Source organism: Indicator indicator, chromosome 6 (genome assembly GCF_027791375.1).
Source record: "Indicator indicator isolate 239-I01 chromosome 6, UM_Iind_1.1, whole genome shotgun sequence".
Lineage (NCBI taxonomy): Eukaryota > Metazoa > Chordata > Aves > Piciformes > Indicatoridae > Indicator > Indicator indicator.
The window spans coordinates 33,541,425-33,559,125 of NC_072015.1; the positions used below are offsets into that span (position 1 = coordinate 33,541,425).

The 17,701-nt window shown below is 42.5% G+C and overlaps 1 protein-coding gene across 1 annotated transcript in view; it reads left to right on the plus strand.

Annotated features, from left to right (window-relative positions):
* The first annotated feature begins 17,419 nt into the window (after positions 1-17,419).
* CARMIL1 (capping protein regulator and myosin 1 linker 1) overlaps positions 17,420-17,701 on the plus strand; it is a 118,255-nt gene continuing 117,973 nt past the window's right edge. The window contains exon 1 of the mRNA XM_054381614.1: positions 17,420-17,527. Within this exon, the coding sequence (XP_054237589.1) occupies positions 17,420-17,527 (108 nt within the window). The remainder of the gene's footprint in view (positions 17,528-17,701) is intronic.

A 17,701-nucleotide genomic window follows, 5' to 3' on the forward strand; every position in this document is an offset into this window, starting at 1 on the left:
AGGAGAGCGGGCTCAGGCGCTCTGGGACAGGCCTGTGGTTACGCTGGATTAGCTGCACTGCACAGCTGCGTCCTGACACCGCATTTGGGCACGTGCTGGAGGCTTTGCACTTCTAATTGATTTCCCTCACTGCTTTCCTGCTTCATGTCAAGTGTGACCTACAACACAAGAGTGCCAAGGCTGGTGCAGTGCTTCTTGCACTGCAAGCAGTTTTATGTATTATTACAGGGTATGAATTCTTTTAATTAGGAAGGTTTTCATCTTGAATTGAGTGATTTAGATTTCCTGCTGAATATCAGTGGTTTAATGGATGTAGTTGGATCTTGGAAGAGAGCAATTCATATGCATAAACAAGAAAGAGGATGTGAATCCCGTTTCTAGTGCTGGTGGATCATCTTCAACTATTTCAGCATGATTATGTGTTCAGGAAAAAAAAGTCATCATGTCCTTCCATAGAATATGTCCCCAGAGAGGAGACTCATTTCCATTAGCATCTCAGAGTCTGTGTAGCTGTTCTATGATTTCCTCCCTCCTTTGCTTTACTTAAAAACTTGAGTAAGACAGAGATGACTGCTCAACTCCAGATTTACTTTTTTGCTGTGTGTTATATGGATTTTCTGACTGTGTTTTGACAGCAACATTGACTTCTGCAGCTATACCAGAAATGTACCAGTTCTATGAACTGGTGAGATAGCAATAATTGTCTCTTTGTTGTTGTGTAGTGGGTTTTTTTAAGATGCTATTAAGTCTCATCCTTTCCTTGATAGTTTTCAGAGCGTTGTTTGTTTGTAATTCCAAAAGATTTCTCTCTTCTCTAGGAATTAGCAATTTAAACACAAAATTCAGTATGGTTTTGTTGTTTCTTTAAAATTGTTAGTTGCCTTGTATTTGTAGTCTCTCTGCATTTATTTGTTACAATGAAACAGAAACCAGTATTTACATTAATGCTCCATTACAAAAGCAGTAGGAAGTTAGGCATATAAATCCCAGAAGTATCTTCATTTCAAGGGATAGAATAGAATATGGAATTTGGAATAAACCAGCACTGACTGTGTGGTTCTGCAGCCATCCATATATTTGCTGCTGAAAAGGTTTATGTTTATAATATCAACAGAGTGGATTTAGAAAATCAAAACAACATTCCATGGTAAAAGTGACTTTGAAAGAAACATGCTCATACAGTTTTATGTTACCACTGTTTTTCTTTCATTACACACACATATATCTTTGGCTGAGATATTCTTTTGTCTTGTTTGTTGGTTTCAGAAGCTTCCTGGCTTTTCTGTAAGAATTCTTTAGTGTCCCAGATCTGCCAATTATAAGCTTTTCAAGCTATGGGCATAGGAGCAGAGGGGTGAACCTCCAGGCAGAAACCTGGTGCAAATAGCACTGAAGCAGCTGCAGACAAAAGGGCAAGCTGTGCATTTGATAAGTAAGAATTGAGTGCACTGGGATTGAAATGTAGGCATATGAAAGGTGACAAATTTAGCCCGGGGTAAACTTGCCTTTGGGGGAGAGCTCAGTCCCTAGTAAGTGTCAGGTGTTCCCAGCTTGTAAATCAGGACAGCTCTACTTGGCACAGATTAACCCTTTTGTGAAACTGTACTGTCAATTTCTGCAACCCATGTGTATTTGGGTTTCTCTGGTCATGTTATTCATTTCCACTTGGGGAAAAATCCCCACAAAGATAGGTGAAATGTTGAAGGTATGGTACATTTCTCCTGAATTCCCATGCCTGTGGTGGTCCAGATGAAACCATGGCTCTGAAGAGGATGCTGGACATCAGGAGGTCATGGCCACATCTACCTTAGGTATACATGAATTTAATAGCCGCAGTCAAATATGGCTTGCATGAGTTGCATGTCAAGAAGTGTAGCATGTCTCAAGCATGTTGTCTTACCAAGGCTGAGAAGAGCAGCTATCATTTGTAGGCAGCAGAGCAACCCAGGCTTTCCAGAAGCATTCAACTTGTGTACAAATGTCATCTTTCTTGTTTCTGTGTAGAACCAATCTTCCAAAGCCACAATGTAAGAGGTTGGTCAGCCTCAGACTATGTTTTCTTCTTCCAAGTTCTTCTTCAGTATCTGCATGTTGCAAGCAGCAACTTCAGACAGCATAAATAAAAATCACTCCTTACCGATGAAGTTTTGCATGGGATGTTGTAGTCTTTGGACTGGTAATGCAGCCTTCTGGAAGCAAAAATCTGGTGAAGACTGGAAGTTGAGTGAAAAGGAAAAATTTGCATGTTAGTCCTCAAAACTGTATTACCTTGATATTTGTCACTCCTGTAGTGGTTTTGCTTTGCATTAAAACCTCCTTCCAGTTTGATTGCAGGCAAGTATCCATTTCATGTTCCACTCCCCAGGTGTGATAATCAGATCATGGAAGCTGAGGTTTAGCTCTGTCAGGTTGTGGCTTACCTCACATCTCCATGTGATGACCCTACTTTTTCAGGGCTGCTGAGTCTGCACCTTTGTGAATGCCCCACTAGGGTTATTGCAGCACTGGCTCTCTGCAGGGCTTCTGGAAGTCTGTGGTTTAGAGGTTTTGATCCATTTGGAAAGAGCTTTCTTGAGTACCAATGTCTCCAGACAGCTGTAATTCATTCAGCATGAGTTTATGGTGACACAATCATTACAAACAGGGTCAGATCATAGATTGTGGACCTTGAGGGGGAGAAGGTTGTATTTTTCTGGCTAATAAACTAAGATTCAGAAACTTCATAGAATTAATTGATTTGTGCCACAAGTGGGTCGATGATATACTTTGAAAGCTCTGATGAATTTTCATGTGGCTGTAGGAAAAGTGAAACTGCTCTTCCACTGTTGCATATTTTAAAGCAAAATCCTTCAGTCTTTTCATTAGCCACCACAACAGACACTCAGCTTCTGAAACTGCTGAGGCTTTAGAATGAGGAGCTGAAGTTACAGGCCCTCTGTTGATGAAGCACTGTGGTCATTGCCATGCAAAAAGTGGGCATAAAGACATAATAATATTAATTCAACCCCCTCACATTTGGCATCTTTTCTTGAAAGAGTTATACCTACTTGCTTCTGTCATCTGCATTTTTAAATTAAGGCCTAAATCATGCCTTTCTGTATGGTAATAGCTTGTAGGATGGGAGTAGCCTTATTACTTTATGATAATGATAAAGTGATTGTTTGAGGTGAAAAGCCAGTTTTTATTTTTGCTTTTGAATTTGTTGGGTAGTGAGCACCATTGCCTCTTCAGTTTGACCAAAGCAATGTCTCCTGGACCCTCTTTACTCAGCCTGGAGTAGATGTTGATAGAACATCCCATTATTTCTGTCTCACTTGGTGACTAATTTAGGAGAAATCTATACCTAGAGATGGAAGATCTCTTAATTTCTCTTCTGATTTATGACAAGGGGGGAAGTAGTGGCCCTTTCAGAATTAGTGGGAACTCTACGGTGCAATTGAATTTGAAAAGTCAAAATTCCACCACAGACACGTGGACATGAATGCTTCCTTCTCTTTGTCTTTGTTTCTTGGTGCACTTCCTCTCTGAGAAACATTGGCATTTGGGAAAGGGAATGAGGAGTCATTGGTATCCAGTCTGCAAGAAAATAAATTATGGTAGCTTAGATGAATTCAGTGATCACAGGACCCAGACATGGAAGGAACTGAAGCTGAAATAAGGCTGGGAGGTTGTTTCAGTGTTGCAATTATGGTGGGAGGTTTTGAGGTTTGATGGCTGTGCTTTGCTGGCATCATTAATACTCTCATCTGAATAATGGAGTCAATAGTCCAATAATAGAAGTGTCTGTGTGTGGGCAGAGTTCAAATCTACAGTGTACCTGATACTCTGTTGGGTGCAATTTCATGCATACCTGCTAACAAGGTGGTGATCATTTGTGGTGTGTCTGGGAGCTTATCTGTGTAATTAAAACACCATGCAGGGATTTTAAAACAAGTCCTAATTTTACTTGCAGAAAACTTCTGTGTTGTTATAATTATCAGAGCTCAATAAAAGGGAAATAAAATGTATTTAAAACTTTAGGCAAGGAAAGGTCTTAAAAAGAGATGATAAGAAGTGGGTTGAAAAGCTGTGATTACACACATTGGTCAGGCATTTATGCAGCACAGTTGAACTCTGTTGTCCTGACTTGGGTGAGAAGACCAGCAAAACTGACTGAATCCAGCTGAGTTTAGGTAGCTCTAGCAATAGTTAATCAATGTTATTGTGAGCTTAATTAGGCTAAGTACGATAGTCACTTTAGAAGCAAACTTAGTTAAATTTAACCAGTATAAGCTTAAAGTTGCACTTGCAAGCCTAGCTTGTACAAACTAAACTTAGGTGGAATGCCCTTTAACTGAACTAAAATTTCACTTGTGAGATCTTGCACTACCTAAACTAAATATGAAAGTCCCACTGGAAGTTAATAGGTGACAAGGAAAGGCAACCATAGCAATTGGATGGAGTCCAGCCTTGGAGGTGTTCAAGAACAGTGTAGATGTGGTGCTTCAGGACATGATTCAGTGGCCATGGTAGGTATGACATGGTCATAGTGGGCACGGTTGGACTCTTATAATCTTAATTGTCTTTTTCAGCATTAGTGAATCTATGATTTTATGGTTAGTAGTAGATTTTTAATGACAAGCACTTGTATATTATTGTGCAACATAGTTACCAGCATTTGGTTTTGGTGTAAAAAAGCCAAGTAAAACAACCCAGTCTTCGACGTTAAGAAACCACAACTTAAAAACCATCCAAAAAAGCCCAAAAACAAGCAACCAAAGGAAATAACAGCAGCACTTTGTTGAGTTGGATTTTGCCTCACGTTGACTTGGAAGTTGTGATGACAACATGTTGGGGTTAAAGTTGCCTTTAAGGGTCTTTCTGTTGTAGGCTGAAGGCCTTAGGGGTTTGGGGGGTTTTTAAGAACTGCCTACCCTTAAGAACATAATACACAAAATGTCTATGTAAACAGCCTGTGTTAGAGCCAAAAAGTATAGCACTGATAAGATAGAGCATGAAAATGTTGTTTGTGGTGTGTTGAATTTCATCTGAAGGCTTCCCAGCTTTACTTAAAGCAGTATGTCTTCAGTGGTAGGGAGCGAGTGGGTTTTCACCCACACTATTGATTAGGTAGAGATAACAGGCCTGGGCATCAGGTACTTCAAGGCATCCCAGCTTCTTAAATTTTTATCTATATTTGTTTGTCTCTTCTGTTTTCATCCCTGGTGGAGCTGTGTTGGTGGCAAGAGTATGGTGGTGCTTGGGGAAAATGGAAGCCTAGAGAGGGTGTGCTATGTACTGCATACCTACTGCAGTAAGGAGACCTTCTGACTGATTAAAGGAAGCCTTCAGTTTCCTTAAAAGCAGGATAACTGACAGTAGTGTGGAGCTCAGTCTGGCCTGAAAGATCTGGCTGTGGGATGGGGAAGTTGTTAGACTATTAGCTCACCTAGAGCACCATGTTCCCATGCCTTTGCTGCGGTTGGTAGCTGTGCTGTGTTGCTGCTAAGCTCATCAGGTATTTGCCTTCAGAAGTGACTGCCTTTGGCTGTGCTGGACCCATCTGGTGGTTCAGTTCTGGTGGCACATGGGGCTTAGGTGATGGAGGGAGCTAATCTCACCACAGTGCAAACTCTGCTCCTGAGCCAGGTGGGTGCTTGTTTCCCCTTTTTTTTGTGCCCCTGTACAGCTTTTCCTCTGTTAGAAATTATTTTAAAACATATCATTGATGCCTCAATTACAGGTTTTGAATCTGTGTTCTGTGTACTCAGGATGATTTTTGGGGTGTGTGCAAGAGCAACAGCTAGAGATTGCAGCCTGGCTCGCAGGAAGCAGGTCTGTTAGCTCCTGAAGCTGGGGGATCGTGACACCAGCTCCCAGGGGCTGCCCTCTCTGCTCAACCTGGCCAGTACTGCTGCTCCATGAGGCCCCTGTGACTCATGTACCCCAAAAAAAAAAACTGGAGAGTGGGTCGGCTTGGTCAACAAGAGCTTAAACAGTTCCAGACAAGGTAAGATTTGGCTAAGAGGAACCGAAGGCTTGGCTGGCAGAACAGGATGGAGAGTTGCCTGCTCTCAGGTTTACTTCCCTTTTAGCAGACTCTACCTCCACAGCAAAAATCAAGATGGTCTGCAGTTTGAAGACCTTGTGAATAATGATTCTAGATAAAATAATGAACTCCAGAAGGAGCAAGCAAGGTCGCTTTATACTTTTGTAGCCTCCACTGACAAACTGAATCTGTTGTTCAAAGTTGACAGCAGTGAAGTAACTAAAAACTCTCTTCTTCTCTATGACTCTTGTGTTCTGAAATAAGTGATGATTAAGAAGCATCAAGCATGTGGCTCAGTGCTTACAAAACCAAAATTCACCCACAAATTTGTTCTGAGAAACACTTTAACCTTTGCATCAGAATCGTGTGAAAGCTTTTTAGGGAAACAAATCAAAATTTTTCCAAGTTTTTCAGAAGCAAAGGTAGTTCACAAACCAGTGGAGGCTTCTGTATGACTACAAGCTGCAACTCTTTACTGAGCATTGCATAATGAGTGTAACAGTTGTTAAACTTGGAAGTTGAAGAGCAGAACTATTTGTTGGGTTTGCATTCAGAGGATTGTAATTCACACTTTTTAGCATTCTTTCTGCCATGGTTTTTAAACTTGATTTCCGTTTGACTGTTGGAAATTGATGTTCTTAGATAAATAGGGGTTCCCAGAGTTCTGAAGGAATTTGCTGGTGTAGTTGCAAAGCCACTCTCCATCATATTTGAAAAGTCCTGGTGGTCAGGTGAAGTCCCTGGAGACTGGAAGAAGAGAATGTTACACCCATTTTTAAAAAGGATAAAAAAAGAGGACCCTGGAAATTACTGACCTGTCAGCCCTGCCAGCCCTGCCTCTCTGCCTGGGAAGATCATGGAACAGGTCCTCCTAGAAGCTGTACTAAAGCACATGGAGGACAGAGAGGGCGATTCGAGACAGCCAGCATGGCTTAAACAAAGGCAAGTCCTGCCTGACCAACCTAGTGGCTTTCTATGGTGGTGGAACCATGTCAATGGACAAGAGAAGACAACAGATGTCATCTGGACTTCTGTAAAGCCTTTGACTCAGTCCCCCACAAAATTCTTCTCTCTAAACTGGAGATACATGGATTTGATGGGTGGACTGTCCAGTGGATAGGGAATTGTTTGGATGATTTCAACCAAAGCATAGTGGTCAACAGCTGGATGTCCAGATGGAGATGGGTAATAAGTGGTGTCCCTCAAGCGGTCTATATTAGGACGAGTGCTGTTCAATATTTTCATCAGTGATATCGACAGCAGGATTGAGTGCACCCTCAGCAGATTTGCAGATGATACCAAGCTGAGTGGTGTGGTTGGTAAGACTGAAGGACAGGATGCCATTCAGTGGGACCTGGACGGGTTGAAGAGGTGGTTCAATAAGGCAAAGTGCAAGGCTGGGACAGTCCTTGATACCAATAAAGGCTAGGAGATGATGAAATTGAGAACAGGGGCGTACTGGTGGATGAGAAGCTGGACATGAGCCAGCAATGCACACTTGCTGCCCAGAAGGCCACTTGTGTCCCTGGGCTGCATCAAGGCAGTGGCTGGGCGGGGGGCTACAGGAAACCTGGGAAAGGACTGTTTGGAAGGGCTTGTAGCAATAGGATGAGGGGCTATGGTTTTAAACTGGAGCAGGGTAGACTTAAGTTGGACATAAGGAAGATGTTCTTTACTATGAAAGTGGTGAAATATTGTTGCCCAGGGGTGTCATTGAGACCCCTGTCCTTGGAAACGTTCGAGATCAGACTTGATGTATCCCTGGGCAGCCTGATCTAGTTGGAGGTATCCCAGCTCACTGCAGGGAGGTTGGACAAGATGACCTCTGAGGGTCCCTTTCAACTCAGTGCAGTCTGTGAACCTGTGTTTCATTATTACATGCATTTTGTCAGATTAATACACTGTTTTAAGAACCTGTACAGGTAAAGCACAGGTAATACTAATGTGATACATTTAAATAAGAACCCTTAGAAAGCCAGAAAGCATTCAAATAGCTTTTATATTGGACAGGAGCATATTCATTTTTAATAATGAACAGCATTAGATGGTTCACATCATTCGACTTCTAAAAATCAGCACACACAATAATAACCCTCCATCCATGGTTATTTAGTGCATGCAGCTTGTACTTAGGCAAACAGGACAGCTTGTGTGCTGGGAGTGGGGTGCAATTGCAAGTAATTTTTTTTACTGAACCTTGGAGGCAAAATTGCTTTCTTGGAATGTGGCAATTCCTGAATTTCTGTCTAAGGGAAAGCCAGATGCAATCAGCCTTGTGGATGCCTGAAGCTAGCCTGGCCTTGGGGTTTTCTGCCTGTTAGATACAGAGTGGGAGCAAAGGGAGGGACTTTGAGCTGGGCTTTATCATCTGGTGCAGAGTTTTGTAAGAATGAAATCTGTCTAGCATCATGCAGCTGCGTGTTGAGGGACTGGGGATGTTATTCACACCTCAGTTGTTTAGCTGCCCTGGCTGTAAAACTGCCTGACAGAAGCCTTCATGTGTTTTCCTTAGGAGATGCTAACTCCTCATCATCTAAGCTGGTGGGTGGGAGGTCGATGCTAGGTGAGCCAACAGAGGATGCCTCAGCCATCTTCACCTCCCAGTGCTTAAATAATGAAGTATGAGAAAAGTATGGGAAAAGGAGTTGCAGTGGGTAGTGAAAGGGAGGTTCCTTCAAGCCCTGCTGCTTTATGCAGGGGCAGGGGAATAGTTTGTTCTGTTATTCCCACTTCTGGGCAGTGGTTTAAAGCACTGAAAGAAAATATTTCTTTAGCAGAAGGGAAATGTGATATACTAGAAAAAAAATAGCTGTAAAAGAGACCATCTTATAAAATCTAAAACATTATAACAAAAATCCTGATTTTGGAGGTTGTGAGTATAGTGGTGGCTTTTAAGGATTTTAAACGACCAAGTGGTTGGTTCCAGCTCCTAAACACCATTTTTCTCTGGAAAGATTGATGGTCTTAAGATATCAAAATACAAGATGAAGACTTGCAGCATTCCTCAGGTGTTTAAGGATGGAGTAACTGTCACAGTGATGTTAGTTCCTGTGGGTACTTTGTGTTTTACACATATAGGAAATGCAAATAAGATTCTGCAGGGAAGCAAAAGGAGGAAATGGAAATCAGAATGCACTAGAGGACTGAAGTGAGGCTTTTGGAGCAATGTGGAGGAGTAGATCTTAAGTAACCCCTTCTGGACCTTCTGGGGAAGAGAGTTTTGCCTACACCTGAAACTGGTTTCTTTGGGAAAGAGCTGCCTTGGCTTGGAGTTTTTCATAACTCTCCACCCAGTGATTTGATTTTGTTTCAGTTTGTGTATGCTATGGAGTAGGACAGAAAGGACACAAGCCCTATGAGGAGAGGCTGAGGGAGCTGGGACTGTTTAGCCTGGAGAAGAGGAGGCTCAGGGGTGACCTCATTGCTGTCTACAACTACCTGAAGGGAGGTTGTAGCCGGGTGGGGGTTGGTCTCTTCTCCCAGGCAACCAGCAGCAAAAGGAGGGGACACAGTCTCAAGCTGTGCCAGGGGAGGTATAGGCTGGGTATTAGGAGTAAGTTCTTCACAGAGAGAGTGATTTGCTATTGGAATGTGCTGCCCAGGGAGGTGGTGGAGTCGCCGTCCCTGGAGGTGTTCAAGAGAAGACTGGATGAGGCACTTAGTGCCATGGTCTAGTTGATTGGCTGGGGCTGGGTGAGAGGTTGGACTGGATGATCTTGGAGGTCTCTTCCAACCTGGTTGATTCTATGATTCTATGACTTAATTCTTCAGATTAATTGATCTGACTTCTTTCTCTGACAGTTGGATCTTGGGGCTGTCCAAGGTCAGTGTTATGCGACTGTGGTGTATGGCAGTGGTTATTAAGGAAAATCATTTTACTAAGCATGTTGACTTTATTTTAATATTAAGTGGAGCTAAGTGCACTGCACTTTACTAATTGAATCTTCATTTAATTGTTGATAACAAATACAAATACTTATAGAAGAGTTTCTTATAAAATGTTTTCCTTACGAATCAAATTGTTTTTCCTCTGTCACTGAAATTTTGATTTCATTTCCTGGTCTTTAAAATTCCACGTTGTGACATACTTAAAAAGAGAGCAGCCCCGTCACCAAGGAATGCTGCAAAATGTTTAATCTAGCATTTCTAGGTGATGAAATTAAAGAAGATAAGAATAAAAGCACTGCAACAGCAAAATCTATTTCCAGCAGCTTCTGCATAGAAACAACATCATACATAGCACACCAGAATGCTTCCAGCCTTATCTGCTTTCCGTAAACCCAGAAGGAGGCTCTGTGTAGGAAGAAAGGAGGTGTATGGATGTCTCCTACTATTAACACCAGGAATAGATAGGTAGTGGGAAGAATTTTCTGAAGGTACCTGTACACTGCTTTTGTCACGGAGAGAAGTAACATGAGAGCATCAAAACTGTTGTGCAGAAATGCTGAGGCCCAGGGTCTTCTGAATTACAAGCCAATGGATTGTTTTCAACCTATTATTTAACTGAGTATCAAGGGCTAGAACATTTTAAAAGGCTGATATGTGGGGAAGGTATCCTGCTGTGGCACTTTGTAACCTGCGTGGAGGCAGGTGGGTCTGTGTAATAGCTGTGTACAGATGAAGGTGAAAGTGGGAAAAAATCTGAAAGGAAGCTGTGTTGACAATAATGTGCTAGTGACCTATTTATGTGTAACATAGGGACAGGGAAGGAAAAGCCTCACTGATGAGTTACAACTGAATGTACATGATTGAGCCTTGCACCCCTCTTGTTCCCCTCCTCTACCTTGGCTGGGGCCAGTACCACACTGAGGGCTTTGTATTGGTCAGATGCTGCTCTCTGTTTTCTATTTTCATCTCTCAGAGCAGGCTTCAATAACACTGCAGTTATGTCTTCTGGTATTTAGTGCTTTACAACACTGTCTTTTTGTTGCTAGGAATTGTGTCGTGATGAGAAGAACAGCAAGGAAGTTCTGCAGTCTGCAGGGGGTTGCCTCAGCTTAAAGTGCTCTGTTGTACATCTCTCAAAACACCATGAAAAATCTGTTCAATGACTGCTTGGAAGAAGGGAGCCTTGTGCACACACACAGTATGTCTGCCCCTCTGCAAGCAGCTCTGCAGTTAATTGAAACGAGAGTGTATGACAGAAAATTCTTGAGTGTTCAGTCTCAGAGCCAAGAGAGTTCCAGTCTGCACTACTGGTAACCACATCTCAAGTTACTTCAGGTGACAGGTACTAGCAGCTGGGGTGCCTATGGCTCCTGTTGCTGCCATTGGTGATGTCTGGTCGAAGGTGAACCCCTGACTCAGCATCTTCTGCAACACCCCCTGTACTGGAATAGCTGGGTCGTTTGCAGGCAGGGCTGTGTGTAGCAACTATTTGTTTGTGTTCCAGAAGCAGAATTTAATTCATGCATCTTTACAAACATTTTGCAGAGCTAGGACACTGCCTGAAGGCAGTAGAGATGGTGTCATTACAGCTGTTGGAGGAGCTAATGAGCAAATTTGGTTTAGGCAGGAGATTTTTGGTTTAATTTGCTGTGATAAACCTTCAAGCTATGATTTTTCCTCTTATACTCCAGAATTAGGAGCCATTTACTCCAAGCTTCTTTTTCAGAGTTTGCCACTTCATTTGGCCTTCTTGTTTTAGGCAAAACTCTTGATGTGTCCACCCCTCAGTTCTTGTCAATTTTAAAACGAGGATACTTTTTCCTTCACTATTGTCCGGGGGGATGTGTTTATTGTTGCCTTTGAAGTAGAAACTGCTGTGCATATTGGAACAGCTCTCCAAAAGTTAAAAAAATATTTCTGTGGAAAGGATCGTCTGTAAGTTAGATGAGAGAGGAAATTCGAACAAAAGACTCCATTGTGCCATCTTGTGGTGTCCCCGCTCTTGTTCAGTGAATTAAATTGAAAGGTGCTTCTATTCTCTGTAAACACCTCGGGTTGATTGCCAGCAGTTCTGGTATCTGACCTCACCTTTTTGTAAGAAACAGTTTCAACCAAAAAACGTTCCCCATACCATCATTTGCCATCCAGAAAATATGGAAATTGGTGGCCTCACAGATCAGGCTTGTGCTTTTAATAAAGCCTTGTGACAGCAGTAAGGACTAGTGAAAACCTGCACTCCATGCAGCATGCACTGCTGTGGCGGGGCAGGTGGGCAGGCTATTTGTCTGTGGCTACAGCAAGGGATCATTGTTGAGGAAGATGAAACACTTCAGAAAAGATCATAGAGTAGCATGCAGCAGAGTATTCTTTGTGGGGATGTCTGAAGTCATTGCTTGTGCTGAAGAGCGTGTCCCTGGCTTGGGCAGGAGTAAATTGTACTAATGCAAATAGCAGCTTCCCTCGCTGCTGAGGATCTGCTCTGGGGTGTTTTGTTGTAGGTATTTGGCTGGCCACACAGGCACCAGTGATTTAGGCAGGCCTGGGAATGTGTTCAACTTGGCTAAGATCTGGTAGGGGGAAATTCTGGTTTTGTGTGTGAATGCCAAGAACTGAATTGCACTAACATTTTCCTGAAGGATCTTCCCCATCTGTAAAAGGCTGGTTTAGTGTTGGTGAATAAATAAGTAGGCATTTAGAACAGGAGTTAATAAAGTTTGTCAATAGGTCTATCATAGATGACACTTAAAATAGAGACACCAAAAGATTAGAGAAATTTGTCCCTAGGCATTTAAGAGGGCTGTGGTGGTGGTGGTGTGAGCCCATAGATTGGGGCTGAACTGGGTTGCCTTGCTGGCATCAGCACTCTGCAGAGAAACCCACCATATGCCAAGGTGTCAAAAAGCTGTGGTCTAGGGCTGGCTGGCAAGTAAGCAGGTGGGATGAGGAGGAGAATTGGAAGAATAAGGTGAAAACTAATGGACTGAGGTAAGAGCAGAGTAACAGGAAAATAGAAGGAAAGAATGAAGAATAGTAACAGTAATATCAGTAAAAGAATGTGTAAAGTAAGTGATGCACAGTGCAACTACTCACCATCCAGAAGCTGATGCCCAGCCTGTTCCCAAGCCACAATTCTTCCTTGCACCCTGCCCTAGCCATCTCCCTCAATTTGTATACTAAACTTGATGTCATATGGTATTGAATGTCCCCTTGGCTTGTTTGGGTCATCTATCCTGGCTGTGTCCCCTCCCAGCTTCTTGTGAAAACTAATTCTATCCCCCTGCTTCAGAAGTGGTGTACGTGTTTGTGTTGTGCTTGAGATAAGCAGCCCTCCAAGAAGACCTCCAGGATGTCAGCCTGCCTCTTTGTGTAGGGAGGCTCAGTGCTTTTAAAGGGGAATGCCTTGCTGGAAACCAGCTCTAATATTTCTAACATGGTGCTGAAAGAGGCCTTTTATCTAATCGAACTCCAGTCACTTCAGGATGGAGCATTTACAACACCAGGCATGCAACCCAGGAAATGAACAGTCGATCCTGTAGGGACTGGGAGAGACTGGATGCTCTAAAATGTATTGATTCATCTGTATTTTAACAAAGCAAAAACTGTATTAAGTGCTGCTGCTTTGCCTCATATTATTATGTGTACAGTAGAGAGGAGTCAGTAGTAGTAATGGAAAGATTATTGTAGAAATCATAAAGCAACTAATGTGAAAACTTGAAAAAAAGGGTAATATTGGAGGTAATAATGGTCATGAATAATGATAAAAATAGGGATGGTAGAACTAAGAGGTGTATAAAGACAAGCAACTTGTCTTCCTGCCTTTAAGGAGTTCTCAAAATGACAAATATCTAAATAGGAAAACTTGTCACAAATGCTTCTTTCCTTAAGCAAACTGTAATGGAAGAGACTGAAGCAGTTTTGAGGCGGACAAAATGGCAGGTGCAGGGGAAGAAAGAAACTATAGTGGAAGGAAAAGATCAGAGAGTGTATTTTGAGATGTAAAGCTACAACAGTTGATCAAAAAATGTACTAAGCTTTACATATAATGTATGTATATATACACACATATACGTATACATACACATTATATATATGTATACTTGGTGCCAATCAGCATCACATGACTTCCTGGGGCCCCTGAAATGCTGAGGCGGTTTGATTTTAGTTTGTATTCAATCATGAAGCCATGAATGCTGACTGTGTTTTCAAGAACTGTTTATTTCTGGCTATTTTTAGATGAGTAGTAGTAATTTTAAAAAGATTTCTTCCATTTACTCCTGAATTTGAAACCACTTTAAATATAGATAAGGTGGCTGGTGTTGTTGTGGTGTGTCTGGCTGAATAGCACAGAACTGTGTTGCTGTAATGATTCTCAGACTGACTGCCAGGTATGGTGGCTCTGTTCATCCAGTGCAGCCCTGTTAATTTAACTTACAGTGCTAAAATGAGCAATAAGGCTCAGAATTTGACAATAAGTCAAAATGCATCTGTAAAACATACAGATTTTTATGTTTTGTTGATATACTTGGTGAAGGTTTGTGTTCAAATTCATTTTCTTTACTGAAACAAGCTATTTGTTCTGTTAAGTAGCAGATGACCTTGTAGGCCATGGGTCTCTGGAGACATAATTTGCAGGATATGTTTCTGGTGAATTAATTTTTCAAATTTTGACTTGTTTCATGTACATTGTGAGCAGTGTAGGGAGTGTTACAGAATTTGGAATTATAAAAACATTAAGAAACCATCAAGTCAGGTGCACGTGTGTGTCATTTAACATAGAAATGATAATCCTATTTTGTGCTTGAAAAAAGGCAGACTAGGAAGACAGACTAAAGATACTGTGAACTCGATATAATTGTCTTTTATTGTCCCTTCCATGGTGCAGCAGCCAGGTTATGTACCATGTATAAAATGTGCCTGGATGTGCTTGTTGCCTTCATGTCAGTCACTTGCAAACGTTTTGGCTTACAGGTCTTTGAAAGCATGAATCCACTGCTGGGTGGATTTACCCTTCATGTGTTTATCTGTCAATGGGATCCTTTAACTTTATTAATGATTGAATACTACTTGTGACCAAACACTATGGTTATGGAGGAATGAGGCTGTGACTCTTGAGCTGAGCAAGTGATTGTTTTCTTATCAGAAGATAAGGTAGGTTATATACACTGTGCCCACCTGACATTCTTGATGGGTTGTGAGTAAGGGAATGCTTTGTTTCAGAGTTGTCCCTGGAATTAGGGATCTGTCTACTCCTTTGAATCCCTGGTTTTTAGTACTTTTGACCATGATCCTCCTCCTCCTGTGCTCAAGGCTCCCCAAGTGCAAAATAAGCCCAATAACATGCTTGAGAACGGCCAGAGAGAAACCGGTGGCTACTTTTACTTTTTACTTTCTTTGTATGAAGAAATTAAAAACTTCAGGAAATCTGTAATCTACCTATTCATAAACCCCATCTCTCCCGGATACTCTCTGAAAGCCCTAGACAATTGTGTAATTAAGCACATACTACTTATTCATGTCCCAGGAATGCAGAGACCTGGGGCTTCTTTCACAAAAAGCGCTTGGTGCTTAAAAGGGGGCTTGAGCTGTCAGTGTGAAAACACCTCCGGTGCCTCTGCCTTTGGCGCCAGCATCGTATTTCGCAAGGGAAGGGGTAGTGATGCCTTGTTTTAAGTAGCCTGTGCTGTATGTTCTGTTGCCCTTGCAAGCACTAACAACCGTGCAGAATCCTGTTGACTGAGACATGGGCGAGCCGGTCTCTTAATACCCATTATTTGTTTATGCACTGCAACCTCATCAAGGAGAAGGAGGTCACTGAAAACTGTTGGTGTTTCCCAGTGTATCCAATAAGTCTCAAGCTGGTTTGGGGTAGTGGCTACTATGTTGTTAAACGTGAATAAAAATGGTGGTGTTGTAATGCAATGTCTCGTACAACTTTGAAAAGACTGGAAAAACAAACAGGCCCCCAAAACAAGAGCAACAAAAAACCCCCAAACAATCAGAAAGCAGTAAACTAAAGAAGGTCCTGTCAAAGGTCAGTATGCATACTCAAGGATTGCATCGGCTAAATATTGTGATAAATGCCAAATCTCCCCTCTGCCAGTTCTGCTGTTGTCAACAAATAATTCTGATCTGCATTTGTCAAGATGGGACATGAATTTTGCAGTAACCTTATCTTCAACTGGCTTTCTGTTAAAATCCGACTCTTTGTGACAGTCTTAACTGTGAAAACTGTAGAAACCTCAGTGTTACTACATTAGAGGGCTCAGGCTTTCTTGTACCCTCTTATTTCTCAGGAGTAGTTTCTTTACCCTGCTGAGTGAGGAGTATCATCTTACAGCAGTCCTCTCCTTTGTATGTAAATGCACTTTCTTAAGGTGAGTGAGTACTTCAGCTTTTCTGGTTTTAGCAAGATCACCCTGGGAGCATTAGTGCATCTGCCATGAGAATGTAGACTGAGATGCTCTGTTGTGATACAGTCTTCTGGTTACTCGGTTTGCATTTAACTTTGTTGTTTGGACAAGCTTGTGTACTTTAATCGTGTTAAGGGGGCCCTGTAATGCTCATGAAGTAGCTTGACCCTGTATATGCAGAAACCAGTTTGGTAATAGGATTGAGATGATTTTCCTGTAACCAGCTGTCCTGCTGTGGTGACACACACATAAGCACTGACCTCTCTAGTGTTGGACTGCTTAAAAGGGGAGAAATATGGAAAGCAGCTCTTCAACAGCTGTCATTTTTTTTTCTGTCTCATTTCTGCACCTGAGATGTGGTGACCCCAGGCAGATCAGGAGAAGCTGTTGCAGCTCCTCTGCGTGCTGCTCTGGAGGCATTTTGCTGGTGATGCTGGGTGCAGGAAGGGTGCCTGATCATCTACCCCTCTTCAGACCTGGGTACTTGTTTGTGAGTGAGATGATGAGCAAGAGGGGCACTCTTATGGATTGTAAAGCTTTTCTTGTGACCTTGCAGGGGTGTGACTGAGGATGTGATCTTCCTTAGAGGGTCCTGGGAGAGTGATGCAGGCCTTACAGCAGGTGGTTGCCTTGAGGAGGTGGGTGAGGGTGGAGAAAGCATCGAATTTTATTACTGCAAGAGAGAGCTGCTGTCAGGCTGCAAAAACTGTGGCTGCACAGTGGTAAAACCTCTTGGGTTGACACTTCCCCTTTTTTTGCATGCTGGGTTGCGGAGGGTATACTTCTGGTAGGCACAGCTGGGAGGTGAGTGAGCAGGAGAGACTGCTTCACCACCACATGAGTGCAAGGGGACAAGCCATGTCTGTCTGACAAAGCCTGGACATGCCAACTGAGTGGCAGTGGTGGTATGTCAGCCAGCAGAATAGGCCTTCAGTGAAGAGGTGAGCCTTACAGGAGGCAATGGTTACTATTCCACGGTGGTTTGGCTCTACATGCCTGATAACCAGAGCACTAATTAAGATCACATCAGCCCTGAAACAGTCTGCTGACATCCAGCACTAGTACAACACTTTTGTTCTTAGGTTTTAGCAAGATGTGGTTCAGCTGGCATGCTGAAGCTGAAACCCAATCGCCAAAGCGTTTGACCAGGGTTCAGAGCTGGGTGCTGGGCTGCCTTCTCAGCCTGGTTCTCCCTGTCCAAGTGAGGAAATTTTGTGTCAACCTACTCCCTGGAAATGGATATTTACTGAGCTAAACTGGGTTCAGGGGATTCCAGCTGTGTGAAAAGCTCTCTAAATGCCACGGGATTTGAATCCAGATGTTCAAATTAAGTTTGTTTCAATTTGTTGTCTGGCAAAAGATGGAGCCAGCAGCA